The 25,713-nt window shown below is 42.3% G+C and overlaps 1 protein-coding gene across 4 annotated transcripts in view; it reads right to left on the bottom strand.

The window, feature by feature from the left end:
- Positions 1 to 2,526: 2,526 nt before the first annotated feature.
- Positions 2,527 to 25,713, bottom strand: part of NELL1 (neural EGFL like 1) — a 994,364-nt gene continuing 971,177 nt past the window's right edge. For all 4 annotated transcript variants that reach the window (XM_060262209.1, XM_060262211.1, XM_060262210.1 and 1 more), the window contains 2 exons: positions 9,476 to 9,700; positions 2,527 to 4,101 (listed from right to left, as the gene is read on the bottom strand). In XM_060262209.1, the coding sequence (XP_060118192.1) occupies positions 4,051 to 4,101; positions 9,476 to 9,700 (276 nt within the window). In that variant the 3' untranslated portion in view covers positions 2,527 to 4,050. The remainder of the gene's footprint in view (positions 4,102 to 9,475; positions 9,701 to 25,713) is intronic.

Here is a 25,713-nt window from a genome sequence, read left to right as displayed (position 1 = left end):
ATTAAACCCACCATCCATGTCCAATGGCGCTACCGCAACCGCTACTGGAGCACCATGCCTCGGCTGGCTGGGCCCTGGCACCGCATCCTTCATCTCGCTAACCGATTCCAGATGCTCCTCCTGTCCTTCTGACAACTGCTTGTCCTCCTCCTCACAATCCACAATGTCAGACTTCCCCTGCAGGGCAGACAAGCGAGCCTGTACCTCTTTCTCAAAGGCTCTTGTGAAGGCCCTGGCTGCCTTACAGCCCCTAGGGGGGGTTTGAAGCCAAACCCCTGTCCCTTTCTAGGGCTGTTAGCTGGTCAATTATGGCCTGCCTAGTCATTGCTCCCTCCTCCCCTTCAGGGTCCTTGGGGCCTAGAGGGGCCTGCTTAGCGGGCTTCTTCAGAGGCCACTTACCCTTCCCCACTCTCTGCCCCTTTTTAGGGCCCATTGCCAGGACTAAGTGTCCTAACTACCGCCCCCAGCCGATCCCAACATATAACCAAACCGGGGACGGCGTGAGACAGCAACTGGAGGTGCGGAACTGATAAGGCACCCAACCCACCAGGGACTACCCCACTGCCTTCCCACGACAAGGGGGGGGCCCTGCCACCACTCAAAGGAGGAAGGGAGTAGGAGAGGAGAAGCCACGGTGGCCCGATGGATGGGCAAAAAACTGCCGCCACGCTCCTCACGCTCTCCACAACCCGGAGGGGAGTCACCACCACCGACTGCCCATGAAAGGAAGGGGGTGTGGTGAGAGAGGGAAGCCACGCTGCTGCGATTATACCCCCACTGTTGGAACAACCACCATGCTGCTCACGCTCCGCTCTGCCACTGCCCCAGCTGACTGCCGCCCTCAAGGCCCCAATGGCCGCTCCTGATCCCCCCGACGAGAATGCCAAAGAAGCGTCTGAGCAGCTGAAAGATGCCGGGAGCAACTGCGTGCTCCTGGGCGGGGTTGGGGCATATCAAACCCCTGGAGCCCCGCCTTCCCTGGAACCCCAGGTGGGCGGGAAGGCCCATTAGCCTCCCATCCATCCAGTGAGGCAAAAGCGGCCCCCGGCCTTAGCTGCAATGGCGGCGCGTCTGGGAGTGGGCCGGATTCTCCAATTCCTATGGGATTTCCTAGATTTGCTTGCATAAACTTGATGGTCTTCGTGCTTTGAAGATCCAGTTTTGTTTTGGTTGATATTTGGATTCTTTGCATGAAAAGATGTGAGAAACGGATCCAAAAGTATACATATAGACCTAATTTTCTGTCCAAACATATTAAAAGAACCAGCACAATATTGCAATTAGAGTTTTGGATATGTATCTGAGACCAAATGTTCAAAGACCTGCTCCTCAGGAAATGCACTTAGTGACTCTGCGATCTGTCCTTTTCTTAGTCTCACCAGGACTGAGGATAAAATAGAGGAGGGGAGAATCACACACTCCACTTTTTGCTCCTTGGAAGAAAGATGGAACAAAAATGTGGTAATATTTGAATAGGAAAGATGTCAGCACTACATAGAATTGCAAACAAATATACTGACACAGGATCCTCTGTACACAGGAGTTTATTTAGATTCCACAAGTTTTAAATCACTCCCCCTTTTACATTCTGAACGGCTGCATAATTTCCTCCAGTTGCATTACCATTGGGTTTTACAACATGATTTACAAAATGGCTGGATGATGTGATTTACAGTGTCCTGTGAGGATCCTATAAAACACAAATGACATTCCTTATAATACAATTATTGAAACAATACAAAAATAAACACACAGAGGATGCTAAAATGACAGCAACTTTTTAAAAAAGCGACAAGGAATTTTGAACTACATTTTTTTGTTGCTCTATTCAGTGCCAAGAAACAGCACTACTGTTCCATTGAAGGGAATTCTCTGACACTGAGGGTCAATACCTCAGTTGCCACAAGAGTGAAGGTTCAGCTCCTTACAAGAACTCCTGCTTGCATGCCAGACCCCTTAAACTGGGCACTCCTTTTCAAACTGATCATTGTCTTATAGATCTCTATTTTCATTAAAATCACCAGTGCAAATATGAAACTAAAAATACCTGCACAATTCCAGAGCATCCATACAGTTGTGTACTATCACTTTGGTAGAATGATGAGTGTACAGTGTTATGCAGAACTTTGCTCCAGTATTCTTCCATTATACATAGCTAACCACAATTCTTAAGAGTTAATTATACATTCCTTGGCCAGAAAAATCTAGGTTTTCATAAATGAAGTAAGTACTTGCCATGCTTCTCTCTGCAAACCAGTTCTGAATACTCACTGAATTTCAGTTAAAAGAAACTAAGGAAAGGGGGAATGTGTTGCACAAAAAAGCACATTGAATACAATTCTGGTTAAAAAGAAACACTCTTGAATGTAATAGTGGTTGTAATGCCCCTTTCCTTAGCAAAAACTTCTTTGCAGATAATGAACAGATGATGTACAATGACTTTTCCTTTTCTAACTGGGGCAGGGGTATCCAACAACAACAAAAAATCCAATGAGCATAGTGTAAGGGGTATAGCTTACTGTTTCGATGTGGAGGTTTCTCTTTCCCAATCCCCACACAGCAGCCTATTGTATATACTGTGCTCTGTCTTTATGTGTGGGTGATGATATCCAAACATATACACTTACTGGAAAGGGGTATGTTTTGGGCTAAGATGGATTTTCCTCAAGTACTCACAATGTCCTGGCCTTGTGAAATCACAGCAGCTAGCCATCATTCAAATTTAACCTTTGTGCATGCTGAGAAGTTTTAATTACAATTTCTGCTTAAGTTTGGGATTTTAAACAGCATTTTACAGATGGCTAACTTAATAAATTAGGTCTTTTTGAATGTCAGAAGGGGGGAGGGGTAGAAAGCTGTTTGGTGAATACATTAAATTTAACACAAATTGGAACATGGACTATGCGAACCATCTTCTAAGGCCAGCACACCACCTAGTGTGATGTATGCTGAAATTATCATTAAATGCAGTGACATTTACACTGTTCCTTGTAAGCTCTAGCATGGTACAAATAGAGATGAACTTGTTCATTATGGCATACATAACAGAGGATGGCAGACTTGATTATGCTAAAGCAAGTACACAGGGGAGAGATTATAAACTCATGTATACCAGTGTAACCGATATCAAAAACTTCACCCATTCACTTAAAATCTTCATGTGTAAAGCCCTTGGATTGCTTTATTGAATGCTACACAACCCTGACAGAATTACACCCATATTCAATATTTGTTGTTTGACTTGCAACCTACAACACTCCACTAAGCCTAATGCTGATAAGTGGCATGGTTTTCTGGGTACATTCTGGAGCAGTGCTGATGAAAACACTGGCATTCTTTCTCTCTCCTTTCACATGGGAATTTTGCTGTTAGCTCATTTGTCTGCAAAAGAAAATGCTTTTTGCCACTTCATTAAACTTGTGACATTATTCTTTTTTACTTATCTTTTTTCGGTAAAGATAGGCTGAGGGTTGACTACTTCCAGCCTGTACAAGTCAAATGTTTCTTGGAATGTTTACAATGTTCGACAGCTATGAAATATAAGTACTATGCAATTTGACTGTACATACATACATATTTTCATAAATACATTCGACAGGGACCTCAGAACTAAGTGTGCAATATTATGGGACAAAACCACAACAGGCAGCCTTATGTTGTAGGACCTTGATCTAAACAAAATTAAACAGGAGTTTCTATCTTGCTGTTTATACATAAATTAAACAAATAAATACATTGTATTTTGCCAATGTAATAATTTCAATGCATTTGCAAATGATCTGACAGGAAAAGGGTATAATTTACAACACTCAAAACTTTGAACAACCATAGATTTATATGCATTGTACTGTAAAAGTCACCCAAGACAAGCCCAGCAAGGATGAACGCATAGTGGTAGGTCCCAAAGGCAACTCCCAAATATCTTCCTCAGGTGGAGACTTTGGTAATTGTCTGTTGTATAAAACTCCCATCTTGTATAACTGCATTTTTTTTGAAAGTGGGGAATTGCATCAGTTTTCCTCACAAAAAACAATTGTCCCAGCCTTTTTGTTAGTTATTGTGAAGGCATTCTAAATCCACAGAGCAACAAACATGTCCATTCTGTATGGAGGAAAACATGAAAATAAATTAATGCTATTAGTACAACTGATCAACATGAATCTTATGACATAGATATTAGTGGTTCAGAGACACAGTAAATGAGAAATTGTGCTGTGTTATTCAAAAAAGTAAACGACACCAGTCAGTCATTTTTTAAAAAAACTGTCAAATGTTCCAGTTCATAAGAGGAAAATCAGCTGCTCAGCCCCAACCATCCCATTTGCCTGGGACTGTATAAGAACTCCTTTTTAGGACTCTGCTGTTGCTTTCAAGGGAGAGGAGTTCCAGCCAGGGCTAAGGAAGACCAGCAGCTCAATCCTGCATTTCTCTTTACCTGTGGAACAATAAGAACCTATTTCTAGAGCAAGGTCTGCCAGAGATGCCTGATTATGCATTTTAGGCTACTTTTCTCCAAACAGGTTCTAAGTTACGAAAAACCTCAAACAAATCTGGGCTCCGTTGGTTCTTGTTTAATCAATGAGAATCTGCCAAGCAGTTTATCACAGTCCTAGTCTAAGGGCCAACAGCTCTTTGTCACCATCCAGGGTAAATTCCTGAAGAAATAGAGGGACAGACTAGACAGACTTCAGATGCTGCCAGCAGGGCTTTCTTCATGTATCAGAGAGATTTTTTTAAATAATTTCTATTGTATTGCCCTGTTGGTTGTGACTTAAATAGTAAACCCTCCTGCTTGTCAGGAGGAAAGCAGCATAGAATCTTTCTGAAATGAAATAAATGCAATATAATCATCCCATCATGCTCCCAATAATTTTTCACATTTAAAAAAATATATATTTCCCCTTAATTATGGGATTTCTCTTTGCAGGATAAAGCTTCTAGCTCATTTTGCCAGCATCCTTCCTCTCTGGGTCATGCTTCTTATTAGGGTTGCCATATGCTCACCGGAGGCAGGAAATCACTGTCTGTCAGCCAGCACCGGCCCATGGGTGCATGGCGCTCCAGGCAGGGTCCCTGGCTGCCGCCCCCTGATGGGGCCACCCTCCTTCCATCACCACCACGCTCCGTCACCACCACCCCCGGCTGTTCCTTACCTCCCCATCGCTGAGCCAAGGCTGGTCCTTACCAACTTCAATGCAGCTGGTGAAGTTTCTAATCCTTTGAGGGGCCCACGGGAGGAGAGCTTGCTCCCCCTCCTTCCCAAATCCAGAAGTGAGGGGGAGCGAACTCTCCTCTTGCAGGTCCTTCAAAGTATTAGAAGCCATGCCAGCCATGTTGAAACTGGTAAGGACCAGCCTCAGCTTAACAGTTGGGGCAGGCAGGGGTGATGGAGCACGGCACTGGCATGTAGCGCTAGGGAGTAGACGTCAAACTGACGGGTCGGCAGTTATCCGGATCTTCCTTTTTCCCCTTCTTGAAGATGGCAGGATAGCATCGGTGGGGGGGGGGGAGAGGGAGGGAAACAAACTAGACATTTGCCATGGGCACCAGGAGGGGGAGCCCAATTTGGCACCCCCACCTCCCAGCACCTTAGGCAACCGCCTAGTTTACCTAGTGGGCGAGCCGGACCTGCTGTCAGCACACCAGTAGTTGTGTGTGTGTGTGGGGGGGGGGGGGAATGAGGAAAGTGATGGTGTGATATTCCTTCAAGGGAAAACCCAAAGTTATGCCATGTGTCTTCTAGGAATCATGAGAAATTCTGTAGTAAAACCATAGCATTCCAACTTCCCAGTGATTCCCAGAGAAACATGAAGTCAGTTCTAGGTTTTTCAGGATGTTACATCATGCTGTTGCTGACAGTCACCCCTATGTCCCTGCTCCAGCACATCAAGTCTAAAATGTTTTGTACCACTGATTTTATTGCCACACAAAGTTGGATTCTGAATTGAAAGTAAATTTTTCCCTAAGTGCACCCCCCCACTGCCCCTGGCTGAATACAAACAATGGAAACTTTAATCTAAAGCAAAATATTTGCATGCTAACCTCCATCATTTGTCCCATGGGAGAAAAAGACAATTGAAAGGGAAGCTGAATTGGGAAAAAAAACCCCAGAAAAATTAAGTGGCAATTAAAATCCTTATTCAGTTTTCCCAGCAGAAAACAAGGCATTTTGGAAAGCATTGGGGGGAAAAAACCTATGAAATATTTTCTGCCTTAGAATCAGTGATTTTTTAAGACAATGTTTTAATCAATGAGAATGTTGCTATGCAAATTTTAATGCAAGACAGTCCTCAAAAAATTTGTACTTTCTGTTTTCAACTTCTCCTTTTTACTATTTTTCATATGCAGCTTTATTTTTCTACATTCAGTCTACTGAAGGTTCTTATGAAGAAGAATTGCAGATTTATATCCTGCCCTTCTCTCTGAATCAGACTCAGAGTGGCTTACAATCTCCTACATCTTCTCCCCCCACCCCAGACACCCTGTGAAGTAGGTGGGGCTGAGAGGGCTCTCACAGCAGCTGCCCTTTCAAGGACAACCTCTGCCAGAGCTATGGCTAACCCAAGGCCATTCTAGCAGATGCAAGTGGAGGAGTGGGGAATCAAACCCGGTTTTCCCAGATAAGAGTCCACGTACTTAACCACTACACCAAACTGGTTTAACCACTACACCAAACTGACTATACTGTTTGACATACCTATTACATTTAAAGGTGTACTCTCTTTTAAAATCAATACATATGCCAAATAATACTTTCTTCTCTGTTACAATATATGAAAAAGGTGGTGGTTCCTTGGTTCCCAGTAATTTCTTACCTCATTAAGGAAAACATTTTACCTAAAAATCCCATATATTCTAGTTTGATCTATTTTTAATGCTGTATATGTAGTCTGTATTGTTGTTTCTTTTCAATAAAAGTTTGTTAAAATGGAAAAAAATGATGAATTTTATGTTATTAAAGTAGTAAAATAAGTTTAGGCTAGGTACTTAATATATTTCAGTCTTCCCTCCAAATCTCTGGTCTGCCCCCCATTAAAAAAGGGTTTTGTTCCCCCCCATCTGTATGTGAGAGCCTTATTCACAGTGAATGTTCTGGTGCATTTTTTTTTTGGCAAGCTGAAAGGATGGTAGTAGATAAAATATCAAGAATATTCTGGAGAAAGTCAGGTAATCCTTCCTCCATCAAAATCTATATATCTCCCACAATTTACACAGAGAGCAAGATACATGAACAGTGAACCCACATTGGTTTAGACATGTGAACTACAGGGGACTACAGGCAGAAAATCTTTGCACATCTGTATTATGTGATCAAGGTATGCAGAAATACACTTCTGATCTCAAAAATGAGGACAGACTGGATGTAGCCTTCAATAGCACTTGGAACCTTCTTATAGTGCAGTGCAACCTGCATGGTCATAGCATGCCAGGAGTATGTGGTGGTCTTCGGATAACATTGGAGACTACAAGTCTGTGGATTCAGTTTAGAAGGTAATGTTCCCGAAGCAAATGTAATTAAAGTGTGTTTTGAATAAGTGTAGTCTAAATGCACAAATGTCTACATAAAAGTCATTTCAAAAATGCACCAGCTGCATTTGGTTTTGCAATTTGGTTATGAAGTTTTGCCCAAAGTATCCAGGCATATTTAAAAAAAAAAGTGTCAAAGGTGCCTCTTGCAAGGTCTGATCTCCAAAGCAGCTTGGTTTCGGTTTTCACCAGGTGCTGAGACTCTTAATCCACTCAGCAAATACAGCAATTTCAGTGCCACACTAATCCTATCTCTGCTGTTTTATAATCTGAGTATGTGGCATCTGAGGAATACATATGAGCTTCAGAGCTACAAAAACTGGTTGCTTCCTTCCTCCCTGCTCTGCTTATCCCAGGGCCTTGAGGAAACAGCCCCAAAGGAAAAGAAAACTAATCACAGTGAATTAAAGTTCAGATGGTGCAGCCATTCACTTATTTTCCACATAGGGAGGGGGAGAAGAGGGAATCCTGTCCAGTAATTTATATAGTGTTTCATCAAAACTACATTTGGTAGTTCCAGTTGGAAGGATCAAAAGAAAATTATTTGCCCCATCAAGATGATATAAAGAGCAGGAAATGGTGATTTGACTTCTTTGCATTGCTCAAAAGCTGCATATTATTACTTGTAAAAAGTAACTATTTTGGTAGGCAATCATTTTCTCCTCATTTTAAATAAAAGAAATAACCTTGGATAACTGATGGCAATTGTACTGAACACATTACAGCAGTTATGAGAACTAAACTGGAAGAAAAGATTAGATTATGCTAAGTATTTTCAAAGGGATTTCATTTTCTCAGTCTAGGTATTGATCACTTTCACAGTCTGATTCTTAAGACTTTCTGCAAAATAATGCAGTTGCTTAAAATGGGGTACCCAAACAGGAGATCTATGTCATCAAAACTTATCACAAGCATAATTACTCAGATGCATGAAACTTGCATCCAACAAGGACAGGAAGGTTTCCTTGGTTGGGACACTGGTGGATGGGATGTTCTTAACTCACAGTGGGGTGCCAACACAGGTCTGTGATAATCAAGATAGATCTTCTGGGGCCTACTGTTGACTATTGCTGTGATCCAGAGATTCCTGCCCCCCCCCCCCACCAGCAAGTTAGAAACACTGTTCTGGCCTGGGGCTACTAATGGCTTCTGACTAATTCTAGATTGCAGTGGCAGTATTAATTGGGCCCTGATTCTGAAAGATCTCCAGCAGAAACTGAATTAATCCAAAAAGCAGAACTAGAGAGATTTCTCCTTTGTCTAATCTTAAATTTGTATTTATTCCATCATATTTAGTGACACTTGAACTCAGAAACCTTGATTTCAATATTTTTTTAAATGTGCTATGTTAGACTGGAAATTACCAGACTGTTGCACCTCACAATTTTCTATTTTCCAGATTTAGAGAGGAAATTGAACTTTTCTCCCGCCAATCTCCATTTTTTTTGTCAATCCCTCGTAATGCAAAGGTAATGTAGCAAGAAGCATAAGGGAGTCTAAATGAAGCATAAGGGAGTCTAACACAAATGTATTGAATAGTGCAATCTGTATTACTATAACTGCCTTCTCTAAAGAGGCAGGTTAGTTTTGAAAATACATATTTATAACTTTCTAAAATGTTTACCAGTTATTAACATCACTGTCCTACATGCATACTAAGAATACCTGCAAGGTCTAAAGAATGAATATTGTAAAGTTGCAGAAAGCTATTACATATTTCTGGGACTCCTGGGACATAAAACACATAATTATCATTACCACAAACTGCATAATTTGTTACTGAATTCCTATTCTGCTCACTGTTGTTAGCTAAAGCTAAGAGCAAACTTCCTGGGAAAAGGACTTTTTGAAATCTATATACAAATTCTCCACAACTTTCCTTTGACCTTTCAACCAGCAAATACCTTTTACCTGCTATAATTATGGCCCAGATTTTGAAACCAAGTACCTTGCATTTGCAGGCTGTACAAGGAGACCCAACCATTGTCCATACTGAGCCACTGAGCCGTGTTATTCCATAGCCATCTAGACATGTTTTTCTGATATCATAAGTAATGTTGTCAGCCAGGCAAGGATCACTGATGCAACGGGGGCAACACTCTCCTTCTGCTATCGCTGTATAGTCGCAGTTTAGTGTTGGGCATGCAAGTGGCCAACAGTCAACTTCTCCTTCCTATAAATACAGAAAGAAAGCTCCATGGGAAATTGTTAAGTATTATTCAGCTTTTTTGGGGGGAGGGGGGCAGAAATCAATAGTGGCTACTTTTTGTATCAATGTATGACTTAAAGCCTATATAATTCCCTAGAACTTGCTTAGGCAACATGCACCCTGCCATTTCATAAGTAGTGGTTGGGATTTACCTGCACAATAATTACCTCTGGACATCTGCTTACTGCAATTCTTTTGGGTCTCTCTGTCAATATTATTTCATGTGTAGAAAAGCTGTTGTAGTGCTTGTCATAAATTGTTATACATAACACACTGGTATATACAAATACTCAATGGGTGTTTTCGCACTCACCTTCAGCCGGCGCCGCGACCCTCTTGACGACGGAGGATCTGTGCTGATTTCCCACACGAAGCGCTGGAGCAACCAGAAGAGCCGCCAATTTCCGGCGCGAAGCCCGCTCAAACGTAAATCGCCAGGAAGCAGGAAAACGCTTGAGCGGGCTTCGCGCCGGAAATTGGCGGCTCTTCTGGTTGCTCCAGCGCTTCGTGTGGGAAATCAGCACAGATCCTCCGTCGTCAAGAGGGTCGCGGCGCCGGCTGAAGGTGAGTGCGAAAACACCCAATGTATTAATTTGCTAGGTTGTTGGCATGAATGATGGACTGCACTTTTTGAATGCTTAGAAATGCTGTACAAACAACTGAAAGACTGTGAAGGGTTAATTCTTCATAGAAACAAATCTGGTTAGCATCAGTTGAGCAGAGAAAGACTTCTGAACTGGATGCTGAGGATAACTGAGTCTTGATTCCAACCCTAGCTGAGAAGAGTCAGTTTCATATTCAGCCCTGACTGACAGCAATTTTAACAGACAGGAGAACTAGGGAAAGTTGGCAAGGACAAGTTAGATGGAGACTCCCATTCAAGCCAAGAAAAGGGGACAGATCTTCTAGAGAGAGAAGGAATTTCCCTACCCAGCATAAATAGGGCAATAGCTCTGAAGAGTACAGATATTCCTGGCCTGGTGTCAGACTTTAAGAGTCAGTTAAAAACTCAAGATGAGTACTGGACTGATTCCGCACTAGCCTTCTACTGGTCTCACGCTCCTCTTCTTCACAGGGCTTCCGTCTGATATTGCACTATCGCCACAAGGCTGCAACTCGCTCCACTTCTTTCCCACAGCAAGCAAGAACCTTTGAAAACTGGTTTCTGCTTGCTGTGGGAAAGAGGCAGAGTGAGTTGCAACCCCGTGGCAGCTTGTGCAAAATCAAATGGAAGTGCCACAGAGAAGAGGAGCATGAGTCCGGTACAAGGCTAGTGGGGAATCGGTCTTGATGTTTCAAGAGAAGGAGTTTGGGTACTACAAAGAGTGTACCAGCCTTCTGGAAACCAGAATTGTCAGCAAATACGCAAAGAAAGTGTACTGGAGTGTTTGGAGAAACACTGAAAGAAAAGCCTCTTAACATAAAGATCTGAATAACTGTGAGCAATTTAAGAAACTCTCATTAGTCTTAAACATAAGAACTAACGTCTGTTAGATGTACTGATTTTACCTCAGAGTTATTTGTACTGAGTTATCCAGAAATTGAACTTCTGATTTCACCTGACCTATATATTGAATAAAATATTCTGTTTATCTTGACCCTTCCCTCAGGTTCCTGGTTGAGCTTGCAGCAAAAAATATACTATGACAGGGTGAGACAGCCAGAGTTCTCTAGAGAAAGAAGAAAACAGACCACTAGGGCTGTTCAGTCTGAAAGGGAAAGGAAAACAGAAATCTTGTCCCTGAGGGAGGTAAGTGGATGGGGCTATCATAGCATGTAGGAGCATATTCAACACTAATGGCAACATACACAAATATACTAGTTAGGCAGCAAAGAAATCTAAGGTACTACCCCCCTTGCTGGAAACATCTGTACAAACATCACAGACAGAAATGGAGCTCATTCAATGAAGTTTGAATAGAACCTCTTACAAATTAACTAGAACCTTAGTCGTGCTTGCCACATAATGAATTGGCACATAATGAATTGGTACTTTGATCTGTGCATCAAATTTTAAAACTCTACAAATTATAACAGTGATCACTTGGCATTTAATAGGGTGCTTTCACACATGCGAAATAATGCAGTTTCAGTCCACTTCAGCAACTATTTGCAAGTGAATTTTGCCATTTCACACAGTAAAATCCAGTTGTCAAGTGCATTGAAAGTGGACTGAATGTGTGTTATATATTGTGAATGAAAGCACCCTTGGTTTATAAAAATGTGTTGATAACATAATGCTATAAAGCTTCATGCCTCTTAACCCTCATTGCATGTACAGGGATAATGGAAAGGGGGTGCACATCACAAGAATGGCAAGATACCCCTTTTCACATACAGTTGAGTGCATCATATGCTGCAAAAAGTTATTACAGTGCCAGTGGTGTGCAGTGGATACAGCACTGGATTAGGATGGGAGGCAGATTAAAATTTCCATTGAGCCCAAATACCATAGCATACCAGACACTCTGAAGCTAATCTACAGCATAGGGTTGCTGCAAAAGTAAAAGGAGAGGGAGAGAGACCCTGTTGCTCTTTGAAGTGGGATAAAAATCAAATACATGCACAATTCAAATAAATATACAAATCAAATAAATAGATGTACACATGTGCCTGCTCTGACTGAGAGCTGCAGACATGCTGCTGAAGATCCAGGTGTAAAAGTCCGCTATTGTACACAAGTCTCATTTGGTGGATTGGGTCAGTTCATTCAAAGTACATACGGTAGTTCCTATTTTGCAAGTGTGTATCTCCAACTTCAGTTAAGCAATTTACAAGACTGTGAAGTACTCATTTAAAAACAACAACACGTGGACCAAATTATCACATCAGTAAGCCATAGCTGCCACTGGCTATTTATTCTGTTGAAGTTAAATGCTATTCAGTAGTTTACAAACACTTAGAGATAATGACATAGTAGTTAACTTGTCTGGAAACCATCACAATTTTACTGCCCTGTAACCCACATTTAAGTGTATATTGGTAAATAATTCATGGCCTTACTCTTTGGCATGATCAAGAGCCTTATTATAACTTTATACAATTAAAGCACACCGTCCAGAGATACAGTGAGGTGACATTAAGCTTAAACAGTTATGCTTAATAAGGTAAAAGTCAGAGAACTTGGCTTAGGCAAGGTGTATTCAAGTTAATAGGATTCAAAGAACCAGTTTAGGCACAGCAAATTCCTAAGACACTATGCAACTTCTATTTTATGCAGTATTTATAATGCAGTATTTATATCAATATCAAAATATTACAATACAGTGCTCACAATACATCTTAAAAGTTCCAATATTAGTACCCACTAACAAACAAAGTGACACAATGCAGAGTACTGTTCTTCAGAAAAATTCCTAAGCCCACCCTGTGGCTTAATACAACAGTCAAGCCTAAGAACAGAAAGGAAAACATGTCAGTAATTGTTATTGCAGGCTGGAGGTCTTCCATTAGTAAAAGTTTTTGCTATCCTGTGGATACAAGATTTTCAGGCTCTCATGAGAAGAATAGCTGTGGATCAAGGACATTTGAAACCAGAATACATCGATTACTGGTCAGCTATGGATATTTATTTCAAGGTCCAGGAGTGGCGATATGAAAAGAGTGTTGTATTGAGCCACAGGGTAGACTTATCAGGATTTTTTCTGAAGAACAGTACTCTGTTTGTGTTGTGTCACTGTTTGTTAGTGGGTAGTTATATTGGAACTTTTGAGATGTATTGTGAGCACTGTATTGTAATATTTTGATATTGATATAAATACTGCATTATACATACTGTATAAAATAGAAGTCTTAGGAAATTGTTATTGGAACTGGGGATTTCTTGATTGCTGTTTCACATGTGCCCCAGTTCTCCTGTTGTATGCTTAGGCATAGTAAAGGCTCTAGAACACGGAGAGATTATTTATTTATTTATTTTAATTGAAGAGCAGATTTCAATGTTTTATCACAGTTTGATTTTGAAATTCCACTGCATTCAGAAGCAAATTGCTTCCTAGTACTGAAAAGCAAAATTCCAAGCCCAGTTAGGCATATTGAACTAGTCATGTATACCCAATAAAATAAAACTAGTTTATAATTTTTAAAGTATTTAAAATAATTTTTAGAGTGCTTATGCTTCATATATGTTATCTTACTAATCCTTACAACTGCCCTGTAAAACAGGTCAATCTTATTCTCTTTATCCTATGCATAAGGGGACTGTGGCTGAGAGACAGTAGGTTGCCTAAATCAACAAAACAGATTAATGTCAGAGGTGAGATTTGGAGACAGGAGGGGATTCACAATCCCACTCTTTTAACTACATTTAGCTGTGTAGGTAGACACTGAGGGGCCATGATCTGATGTTTAAACACTGATATGACTCTAATAGTTTATTATAGCATCGAAGTGAATGTTAATCAGGTTTTAAAAGTGATTAATGTTGAAGATCCTCATATAAATTCGAACTTTGATGGAACAATGGTTCAGGCATGATTTGTGGAACTGAATGTCCCTGTTCACTTTTTATTGAGCATTGTTTACAACTGAAAGTAACTACAACATTCTGACCCTGCATGGGTGAGCATTCTGTTGTGTTAATCTTTCTGGAAAGCCTCATTATTATTGGGGGAGGGGAGAATTCTAAATACAGATGCTCTCCCAAAGCAAAGTAATGGTCCTGTCAACACAGTAGATGAGGCTTTTCAGCCAAAAAAAATTATATGCATATAGGCAGGATCCATAGTGGAACCAAGGCACAACAATGCATGCAGTTTACAAAAGTGGGCTATGATTATGTTAAGCAATAAAGCTGTGTTTGCCTCTTCTCTCCAGTAAAATCGATTCACCATGTCTACAATCATTTTCTGTCTGCTTGACTTGACTTTCCTGGACACTGTGTTATGCAAAAGAATTGGTCCTGAGGTTTGTTTGTTTTTTTAAAAAAAAAATTATAGCTTTTCTTATAGTCTTAAGGTGCTTGCAGTCTACAATGTGAAAAGGTCAGTTCTTTGTGTGCATAAATTTTGAGGGCTTAACTTCACTGATGACCCTTCCAACCTCTCCTTTTGCAACATGTTCATAATAGAAAGCTATAGAGGAAAGCAAGCAAAATAAAGAGAGAAGGTTTCAGCTTCCTCTGGTATCAGTAAAACTTAGGATACCATTTAAAATGTCATATTTATTTTGTAGAAACTTGTCCAATATGCTGTTTTGATTTTGTGGTTTTTGTACTGAAATCTGAAAAGCTCCCATTTTAATGGAAAAAATACTACATTCTTAGTATTTCACCTTCTTTAGCTTAGCATTTTGGGTCACAGCTCCTCTCCCCAAATATTTTTTGTTCATGTTCTATTTGTTTAGATTCCAAATTACTCTGTAAAATAAAAGAATCCACATATTTGATGAAAATGTTGTAAGTCCAATCCAAAATGCAACTGTCTTCATGCAGTGAAAAAGAAAGCATTTTAGCCCCCAGCTTGCCTCAAAAAAACTACTACAGAGGACTAAAGGAAACTTGAGTAAAAGAGTGGAATAAAGCAAGAAAGGGAAAATCAGCAATCCCCTCCCTTTTGTTGTTGTTGTTGCTTTCTGAAGAGTTTTTACAAAACAGGAGGGATGGTTTCCCCTACTATATTCATTCTGTTTCTAATTCCCAAGGAGTTGTGTTCTGGCAGGGCATAGGCTTATTCATAGGACACAGAATCCAAAGTTATGTAATGAGTGGACTCTAGTTATGACAGGAAAGTGAAATTGTAACAGGTCCAAGAATGGATACAACTGCTCAATTCCTATTTTTCCTCTTGTGAGGAAAATGGTGTTCAACGTAGTCAAAACAGAACATGTGATAAGGGAAGGGAATTGCAGCCTGGGATCAGCATAGGGGTAGTACATAAACACCTAGTATCTTTAAATGAAACTAAGTCCTTAGGGCCAGATGAACTGTAAGGAAATGCCCCTAATTTCCAGAACATCATAGTCACCCGTCTGGGTGTCAGAGTGCCTGGAGACAGAGCTCTCACACATCTGACAGAAGGACGTGGGTTTGCCTACCAGAATGGAAAGGACTTATGACTACTAACAGCCACAATGCTAAAGCAGCGCTCCAGGTTCCTGGAAGAGCGCCAGCAAAGAAAGCGGATGGTTTCCAGTCGCTTCGGGCGAACGCCATCTCTATCTTGGAGCAGAAGAAAAGCGCACCGTTAGGAGCTATCCAGACTAAGTGGTTTTCAGCCTTGACCATAGAACCCACTTTGGGAGGCTAACACCAGCTATTTTCCAGCATTACCAAGACTCCATTTCAGGACAGTGGGAGGCACACGTACGCAACAGATGCAAGCCACCCATGGAACCATCAAGCTTATCCAGGCATGGATCCTGCCAGACCACCCAAGCCTTTGTCCAATGAAACCCAGGACAAAGACTGGTAGCAAGGAGAAGACTGAAGAAGAGGAAGACAATTTTCAGCCAGAGCCAAGTTCCTTTGTATAAACCGGGTGTTACCTAGGCAAGGATTTGGCTCTCTATTGTCATCCTTTTAGATAAGTTTAATAGTCTTAAGTATCTCCCCACCCAGTAATCTCCCCCATTCTTCTCCCCAACTGTCATTTTGGAGCCTCACCCTGGTCCATTGCAACCTGAAAGTGCAACCAGGTACCCCTGGACCAAGCTTGTTCATTGGTCAGTCATGGGCACCCAATTAGGTGCCACCAATTAACTTGCTATTGGCTACTGCAGAAGTCCAGCCCTTATGGTCACTGTAGAGCAATACACAGATGTGCAGCAGTAAAGGCTCCTCTCGTACTAGCGCCTCTCACTAGCGACGTATGGATGCAAAAATTTCCAGGGGTATGGATCACTGAAAAGGTGGAATGTGGGACAGTAAAGAAGGCTTGCTTTCTGATAGAAGGCAAGGATTCCCTTAGTAATTTCTGCTCCCACAGACACTCACTCGCTGAGAGCCCTACTGGGTACTTTCAACTTCTCCCGAGACTTCATTGAGCTGTTTTCAGAAAAAGCGCGTCCTCTGTATGAGCTTTTGTAAAAGGATGTGGCTTGGCAGTGGGGACCTGAGCAGCAGAAAGCATTTGTAGAGCTCAAGACGAACCTAGCAAAAGCCCCTGCTCTTGCGCATCCCGATGTGACACAGCCCTTGGCTTTTTCAATTGGCTTTTTCTGAACACAGCCTAGGTGCAACCCTGATCCAGCGGCAGGCAGGAGTTCAACGGGTAATAGCTTATGCTTCCCAGAACCTCCCTGCCGTGGAAGAGTTTTCCCCATGTGAGAAAGTTTGTCTAGCACTTGTCTGGAGCCTTACTTACTGGGAATTCATCATAGGGGGAGCTAGAGTAGTTGTGCAGACCATGCACTCTCCGCTCAAATACATTCTGTCAGGGAAAGTGAAAGACAGACAGGTTTCCAACCAGCGCATTGCTCAATGGATGCTGGCACTGACAAACGGAGGGATAGATTTTCAAAAAGAACAAAAAGAAAGAGCCTCCTTCTCCATATGGACTCATAGTAACTGGGGAATAGCATGAGTGCCCGCTGCCCGTTGTGCAACACGCACCCTGGCCAGCAAAGGGAGGAATAACTTTAGCAGAAGCCAAACAACAAGGATGTGTGTGTTGGTTCTGCAATGGATCTTCCTTCCACGTTGATGGCTCTGCTCGAACCGGTTATGGAGCCATTAGAGTACAGGATTCTCTAGTTCTTAAAGGGACAGTCCGCCCCCACTCTAGTCAGGCTGCGGAAGTGGAAGTTGTGCTAGCCACCCTGAATTTTGAACCCCTTGATGTTCCTTTGGCAATTTTTACTGACTCTCACTGGGCGGTGCAAGCAGTAACAGTTTGTCTTCCCATATGGAAACAGCAAGGGTGGAAAAATAGCGAGGGGAAACCCGTGGCACATCTGGAAAAATGGATCCAGGTAGCGAATAGGATAGAAACCAGAATGAGCCTTACTCATGTCACCCATGTAAAAGGACATCAGAGGAATAACACTGAAGTCAGCATGTGGAACAATCGGGTAGATGCCATTGCTAAAGAAGCTGCCTTTGCGGACACAAACCCTTTCCGCTCCCCTCTGGTTTTTCCTTTGCAACCAGTTACTACTAGAATGCAGAACAAAAAGCGGGAGGTCCTAATGGACCTAGCAGAACTCCAGAAAGATGACCCAGAAATATTGCAGCTAGCTCAAGCCCAGAAGGATAGCACCGGCAGATACAGGATTGAGCAACAGGATGGAATTTATTGGGCAGTTGATAGCAGAGGGGAAAAACATTGGCTTGTACCAATTCAAGTAAGAGGAGATTTAATTAAATTTGTACACGAGCAAGGGCACCGAGGAAAAGATCTAACTCTGGAACGAGTGAGGGAAACAGGGTGGTGGCCAGGCATGCGCCAGGAGGTAGCACAATGGGTGGACAATTGCCTAGCGTGCACCATGGTAAATGCTGATTCCACCAACCCCAAAGCCCCCATCCAGCACCAGAGAATAGAAGGGCCCTGGGCACGTATACAAATTGACTTTATCACCCCCCTCCCTTGTACAGCCCAAGGAAACCGGTACTGTCTCACAGTGATTGACCCGTTCAGCAAATGGGTCGAAGCATTCCCATGCAAGTATAACACAGCAAGGGCCGCAGCTAAAATTCTGTTCAGCAAATTGGTCGAAGCATTCCCATGCAAGTATAACACAGCAAGGGCCACAGCTAAAATTCTGTTCAATCATCTATGGACCCGTTGGGGAATCCCGAGGGTCATGGACTCTGATTTAGGCTCACATTTCATTGGGGAAGTAACCAAAGAACTCTGTAAAGCCCTCTGAGTGGAGCAGCGATTTCATATCGCTGGGCACCTGCAAGCATCAGGAGCCATTGAACGGACTAATAGGACTATTAAGAAAGCTCTACGTAAAGTAGTTAAATCCATAGGCAGAGATTGGGATGAGAAGCTCCCAATCATTCTTATGGCCATCAGAGGAACTACTGCAGTTCACGGACATATGCCATACATGGTTATGACAGGAAGAAAAATGGTGTTGCCTGAAGCATTTTGGTTTAAAATACAACTTCCGTCTGACCTAGTGCTGGTGGTAGTGAATGATGAATGGGTGCGATCTTTAATTACAGAAGTCCATAACATCCACATGGAGGTAGCTAAGCAGCTGGGAAAAGCACAGCTTAGTATGGATAAAAGGTTGGGTTGGGTCAAAAACCCTCATGTATGGGATCCTGGACAACTAGTACTCTATAGGAAATTCTCACAGGACAAGCACTCCCTGGAGGCTAAGTGGCAAAGGATCAGCCCCACGGTATACCAAGTGGCAATTACCAGGGGAAATGGAGTAACCTGGCACAAATATTTCCATTGCTCTCAGCTGAAAGAATGGAAAGGGAAACCACCTGACAATATAGTCCAGCCTCAACTGAGAGTGACAATGCAACCTTCTGAAAGGGCAGAGATCAGCCAAATCTCAGTCATGCCTTTCCCAGATTTAGTAGACTTCTCAATAGGAGATACATTCATGGTAATAGATGCAACTTGAAGGGACCAATTATAACAGATTTCTAGTAGCACATAGACATGTACACAGAAATCTAGGGGGAGTATGATAGAGAAGAGCAGGAAAAACACTACCCCAAAGCCTACACCCAATTTTTTTTTTTATTTTGCACCCATATCTGTCTCATTACTCTCCCGTTTCTATTTACAAACTGTAAGGACCAAAGGGTGGTCAACAGTGTAGTTTTTGTTATTCTATCCCTAGGTTCTAGAGAACATGGGGCCATACTGTGATGTAGCTATTGTGTCGACCGCAGTATGGAAAGCTGGGAACCCCTTTAAAATAATAGTCACAATTGGCTCTAGGAAGATTCAAAAGGTAGCCCTTGTCATAAGCTCGCCTACAGGAAGGGCATACCAATTCAATGTGACAATATGGAAAGATCAGAACTGGATAGTTTCCAAGAATGAGCTTAAAGAGAAGGGTCCTCCAGATTGGTTTATGATTTTAGACAATCAGTGCAAAGCAAAACATGTAGCTGCTATGAAATTCACCAGGCTAGGGATTTTCAGCACAGAACTCCTCCTTGAGGAAGGAAACTATACCTTGACTATTGGAACATCTAATCTCACGTGGCTACAATTTAACCCATTGATAGCCAGTGACAAGACCCTCCTAGAAACCAACTCCCATGTAATTGGCTCACATGTTATGAAGAGGGATATAAGGGAGCAGGTTCTAATCCAACCTCAAATGCTGCTAAAAGAAATATGTTTCAGTCTTACTGGACAAAATACCACGGAGCAGCTACCTCAGTGTGCTCCCTATTTGGAACCCAGCAAGAAAGGTTGGACAGCTTGGTTACAGCTGTGGGCAGGAAAAACCCACCACAGATCAAAACGGTCTGTAGGAGACTGGCTTGCCCCAGTTGCTGGAGGAGTGGCCGTGTTAGACTCTATGAATATTGAGATCCTAGCCAACAAATTTGCTTATGCCACTTCCTTTATGTCCCAGCTGGGCAAGTCCATTAATGATTCATTCCACACTATATCTGAGATCCAGCATTCCATCAGTTCCATCTTGGTAAATTGGGAAAGACAAATTGAAAAAGACTTTGCTCTGTTACTGAGAGGCACTCAATCTCTACAAGGCAATATATCAATGGCACTAGCATGTACCCAAGCACAATCTATGAATTTGGCTATGGCTATGGCTATAATCAGGCAGGCCACAGAAGGGCATATTCTTTTGGAGATTAAGCAGCTAATCAGACCCAAAATCTCAAACTTGGAACTGGAACTGGAGTCATGGTGGAAGCTGGTAGATACTTCCTTCATAGCAGAAACTCAGGAATTAAGACTGCTACTCCTAATGCCTCAAGCAAAAAGATTTTTCTATGTGCAGCCCATTATTCCGCTAGGCTTGCAAACAGGACCCACGGAGGTTCTGTACTCCATAGACTCAGATAAATGGGCTAGAACTAATGGAAGTGAATGGGAAGCTGTAAGCTTGCAAACATGCGTGCACAAAGACAATTTGGGCTTCACACCATCTCTGCATAAACCCTTTAAGGGACTCCCCACAGGAATGTCACTATACCCTGAGGCATGAGAACGCCTCTGCATTTGTGTATTTGGGAAACGGGTGTGCATGTGTAAGAACATTTTGTGATTATGTAATCATAAACACATTCCAAATTCGACCTATGCTGCCAGGAATAAACCGGTGTTTTTGCAATTTGTCCTCTATTCTCAGATGCGACCTGCAGTTCACGGTCCCCATCTGGACTAGAGAGGAAATTGTGATAGCACCCTCCTTCTTTAAATCTATTGAGCCAGTCTTTTGGGGAATGGGTCTTGAAGCGATCAAGTCGTTATTAACCCATCCCCGCCTGCAGCAAACTTTACAAGAGATTAAAAGAGCTGGAGACACAGCAACCCTGGTGGTGAAGCATAATGGCAATAAGATCTCTAAGATCTTTACAAAAATTAAGGACACTGGAAAACATTCGTTCCTTGACTCAATTTTGGTCTGGAGCCGGACCTCGAGTGCAGTTCTGAATGTGCTATTGCATTCCATTGTCATAATTTTGGCTTTGCAAATAATTTTCTGTCTAGCACTGATTGGACTTGGGTGCTGGATGAGAAAGCAAATTAAGAAGGTGGAGAATTTCCAAGCAATATGGAAATACCACCCCCTGCCACCAGAGAGAAAGTAATGGTTAAACACAAACCTTACATTTTCTCCATAAAACTTGTCTTGCATCTTTACCCTGCTTTTATGTCACCTGGGTCGCGAGCCATAAGACCATGGGGATAGGTTTTTAATTTTTTTGGATTTCCCTTTTAAGCTTTCTTTTTACCATAATAAGGAAGGGCTGAAAAGCCCTAGAGATATGGGTCTGAACCAGAGAATATGGCAGCTAGGAGTGTGTCAAACTCCAAATGCCCTGGTAGTTTAGAAAGTATTGTTTGTTGGAACCAACACACAACAAACAATCCTTTACCGGGTGCCCAAGTCAGCACCTGGGCAGAAGCTGTTCTGACCCATTGAGCCACCTAGAAGTCAAGGATTTGACTCAGGAAACTCATCTAACCCTTTGAGACCTCTGGTAATGCAGTCCTTGATTGCATAACTGCAAAAGGGACCAGATTGCCCGTAGGATCAAGCCAGAAAGCTAAAAATCAGCAGCCTTTCTCGGGTGACCCTACTCTATTGACTAGCTTTATGGTCATAAGGAGGCTGAAGCTAGGTTGATCCCTTATCAAATGTGAATTTCTTGTTTAAGGGTTTTTGAGGACTTTTTCTCGCTATTTCCGCCCCAAAAGGTGTGTTCTAATTGAAAGTTACTTGTAATCTTGATCCCCGGCGGCCGTAGGCTTGAGTCTTTTGCATGATCCCACTCTGCACATGCTACAACCCAGCCTTTGTCCAAAGAAACCCAGGACAAAGACTGGTAGCAAGGAGAAGACTGAAGAAGAGGAAGACCATCTTCAGCCAGAGCCAAGTTCCTTTGTGTAAACTGGGTGTTACCTAGGCAAGGATTTGGCTCTCTATTGTCACCCTTTTAGATAAGTGTAATAGTCTTAAGTATCTCCCCACCCAGTAATCTCCCCCATTCTTCTCCCCAACTGTCTTTTTAGAGCCTCACCCTGGTCCATTGCAACCTGAAAGTTCAACCAGGTACCCCTGGACCAAGTTTGTTCATTGGTCAGTCATGGGCACCCAATTAGGTGTCACCAATTAACTTGCTATTGGCTACTGCAGAAGTCCAGCCCTTATGGTCACTGTAGAGCCTCCCCTTTCTCCTCCCATGTATCTCCCATAGAATATTTAACCACTGACCCAACTCCACTCAGATGTGAATCTAGCAGTACCCTATCTTCGCTGTCTAGATCCATCCCCAATTCTTGGCCAGTTGAGGGTCCCATTTCCCCCATCCTCTATTGTCACTATTGGAGCCTTCTTGAAGACTACGATCAGTAATTATCACTCTGTTTGTCTACCCATGTATTGTCTCTCTCTCTCTCTCTCTCTCTATTTTTCTTAGGACTGTATGAATGATTTATGAATATTTTATCTTGTATGTAAGTCTATATTTTCTCAAATAAATTTTAATTGTTTTACTTAATTAGAGTCCCTAATATTTTTAAGCATTAATTTATGGACGTGGAATCCTGTATACACAGGTAAAAGATCCTGATTAAGCCAGGTGCCCACCTGACAATTCCCCAACCTCGTTTTGAGGGCATTTTGGCTTACAGAACTGCATCTATGAGTACTAAAAGAACTTGCAGATGTAATTTTTGAGCCTCTGACCATTATTTTTGAGAATTCTTGGAGAATAGGAGAGGTGCTGGAAGATTAGAGGCAGGCAAATCATCAAGAAGGGGGAAAAGTAGGATCTGGGAAACCACTTGATGTCTATACCTAGAAAAGTTTTAGAATAAATCATCAAATATTTAGAAAAGATGGCTGTGATTACTGAAAGCCAGCATGGGTTTCTCAAGAACAAGTCATGTCATACTAACCTGATCTCTTTTTTGGGGGAAGTTACTACCTTGCTGAATCAGGGGAATGCTGTAGACATCATTTATCTTGAATCCAACCAGGCTTTTGATAAGGTTCCACATAATATTCTTGTTGACAAATTGGTAACATGTGGTTTGGATCCTGTTACTGTTAGGTGGATTTGCAACTGGTTGACACATCACACCAAAAGAGTATTTGCGAATGGTTCCTCATCCTCTTGGAGAAGAGTGACAAGTGGAGTGACTCAAGGATTTGTCCTGGGACTTGTTTTGTTCAACATCTTTATAAATGATTTGGATGAAGAAATAGATGGAATGCTAATTAAACTTGCAGATGATACTGAATTGGGAGGGGTCACAAATACAGCTGAAGACAGAGACAGGATACAGGATGATCTTGACAGGCTGGAAAACTGGGCTAAAACAAAATGAATTTTAATGGGGATAAATGTAAATCCAGTGCATCATTATAGGATGGGGGAGACTTCTCTTGGCAGTAATAAGTATGAAAAAGCTCTAGGGGTCTTAGTGGACTGTATACTGAACATGAGTCAGCAATGTGATGTGGTGGCTAAAAAGACAAATGTGATTTTGGGCTGTTTCAACAGAAATATAGTGTCTAGATCACATGAAGTGATGGTATCACTTTACTCAACTCTGGTTAGATCTCACCTAGAGTATTGTGTTCAGTTTTGGGCACCACAGTTTAAGAAAGATGCAGACAAACTGGAACATATCCAGAGAAGGGCAATAATGATGGTGAGGGGCCTGGAGACCAAGTCCTATGAGGAAAGGCTGAAGGAGCTGGGCATGTTTAGCCTAGAGAGGAGACAACTGAGAGGTGATATGATCACCATCTTCAAATACTTGAAGAACTGTCATATAGAGGATGGTGTAGAATTGTTTTCTGTTGCCCCAGAAGGTCAGGCCAGAACCAACAGGTTGAAATTAATCAAAAGAGTTTCTGGCTAAACATTAGGAAGAACTTCCTGACAGAGTGGTTCCTCAGTGGAACAGGCTTCCTCGGGAGGTGGTGGGCTCTCCTTCTTTGGAAGTTTTTAAGTAGAGGCTAAATGGCCATCTGACAGCAATGCTGATTCTGTAAATTAGGCAGATCATGAGAAGGAGGGAAGGAAGGGTCGCATCAGTGCTTAGTTCTTGCGACCCTTTCTTACATGCCCAGGGTAATGCTGATTGCCACTTTGGGATCAGTCAGCAATTTTTCTCCAGGCCAGTTTGTCAAGGGATCCTGAAAGTTTTTGCCATCTTCTGGGCATGGGTCACTGGGAATGCATGTGTGTGTATGGGGGTGTTTGTGAATTTCCTGTTTTGTGTAGGGGGTTGGACTAGATGACCCTGGAAGACCCTTTCAACTCTACGATTCTAAGTGAGGATTGTCACTGTTGCTTAAGTGCCTGAACAGGTTCATACCTGCAATTCCAATAACATACAAGCTTTTGCAAGATGGAAGCCAGCACCACTCAACAGGTTTTTTGGCTATTACAAGTAGGGATAGGCACAAACCAGGAAAATGGAGTTTCATGGGGTGTCACAAACCATGGTTCATGAACCTCCATGAACTTTTCAGTTTCTCAAATGTGTTTGGATCTATAAAGTTTGTGAGGGGGGCATTTTTAAATGCCTCCCCTCCCCTAGCTGTGTCACAGCTGTGGCACACTTCCAGGAATGAAGGAAAGGCAATTTGCCTTCCCTTCATTTGTGGAGACATGCTTCTGAGGAATTGGGACTTCAGAGAGGGAAGGGGTGATTTTTATATGCCACCCCCACCCTCCCTGAGTTGTACTGCAGCAGCAGCCGCATGCTTCCAAGAGTGCTGCGAAGGCAATTTGCCTTCCCTTCACTTGTGGAGGCATGCCGCTAAGGTGGTGCAACTCTGGAGAGGGAAGGGAAGATTTTAAAATTCCTATGCCTTGCTCTCCGATGCACAGTGGCAACATGCTTCCAGGAGTGAAGGGAGGGCAAATCACTTGTGGAGGTGTGCCACCAAGGTGGCGTGACTCCAGAAAGGAAAGGGGGATTTTTAAACTTCTCCCCTTCCTCCCTGTTCACAAATATTGTTCATAATTGGCAGCAGAGATATAAACTTAAAATAAAAGTAAAGATAGTCTCCTGTGCAAGCACTGAGTCATTACTGACCCATGGGGTGATGTTACATTGTAATGTTTTCTTGGCAGACTTTTTTTTGTTATGTGGTGGTTTACCACTGCCTTCCCCAGTAACCTACACTTTACCCCAATTAACTAACTATTCATTTTACCGACCTTGGAAGTCTGGAAGGCTGAGTGAACCTTGAGCTGGTTACTCGAACCTGGCTTCCGCTGACATTGAACTCAGACTGTGAACACAGCTTGGACTGCAGCACTTAAAATATTTCTGTATTATTTTCAGATCCATATTTAAGATAGGGCACTGTCTAAATTATCCTGATTTTTCAAGCAT

This window comes from Heteronotia binoei, chromosome 21 (assembly GCF_032191835.1).
Source record: "Heteronotia binoei isolate CCM8104 ecotype False Entrance Well chromosome 21, APGP_CSIRO_Hbin_v1, whole genome shotgun sequence".
Classification (NCBI taxonomy): Eukaryota; Metazoa; Chordata; class Lepidosauria; order Squamata; family Gekkonidae; genus Heteronotia; species Heteronotia binoei.
Note: the sequence above shows the minus strand (reverse complement) of the source record. Positions and strands in the feature narration are given on the sequence as shown.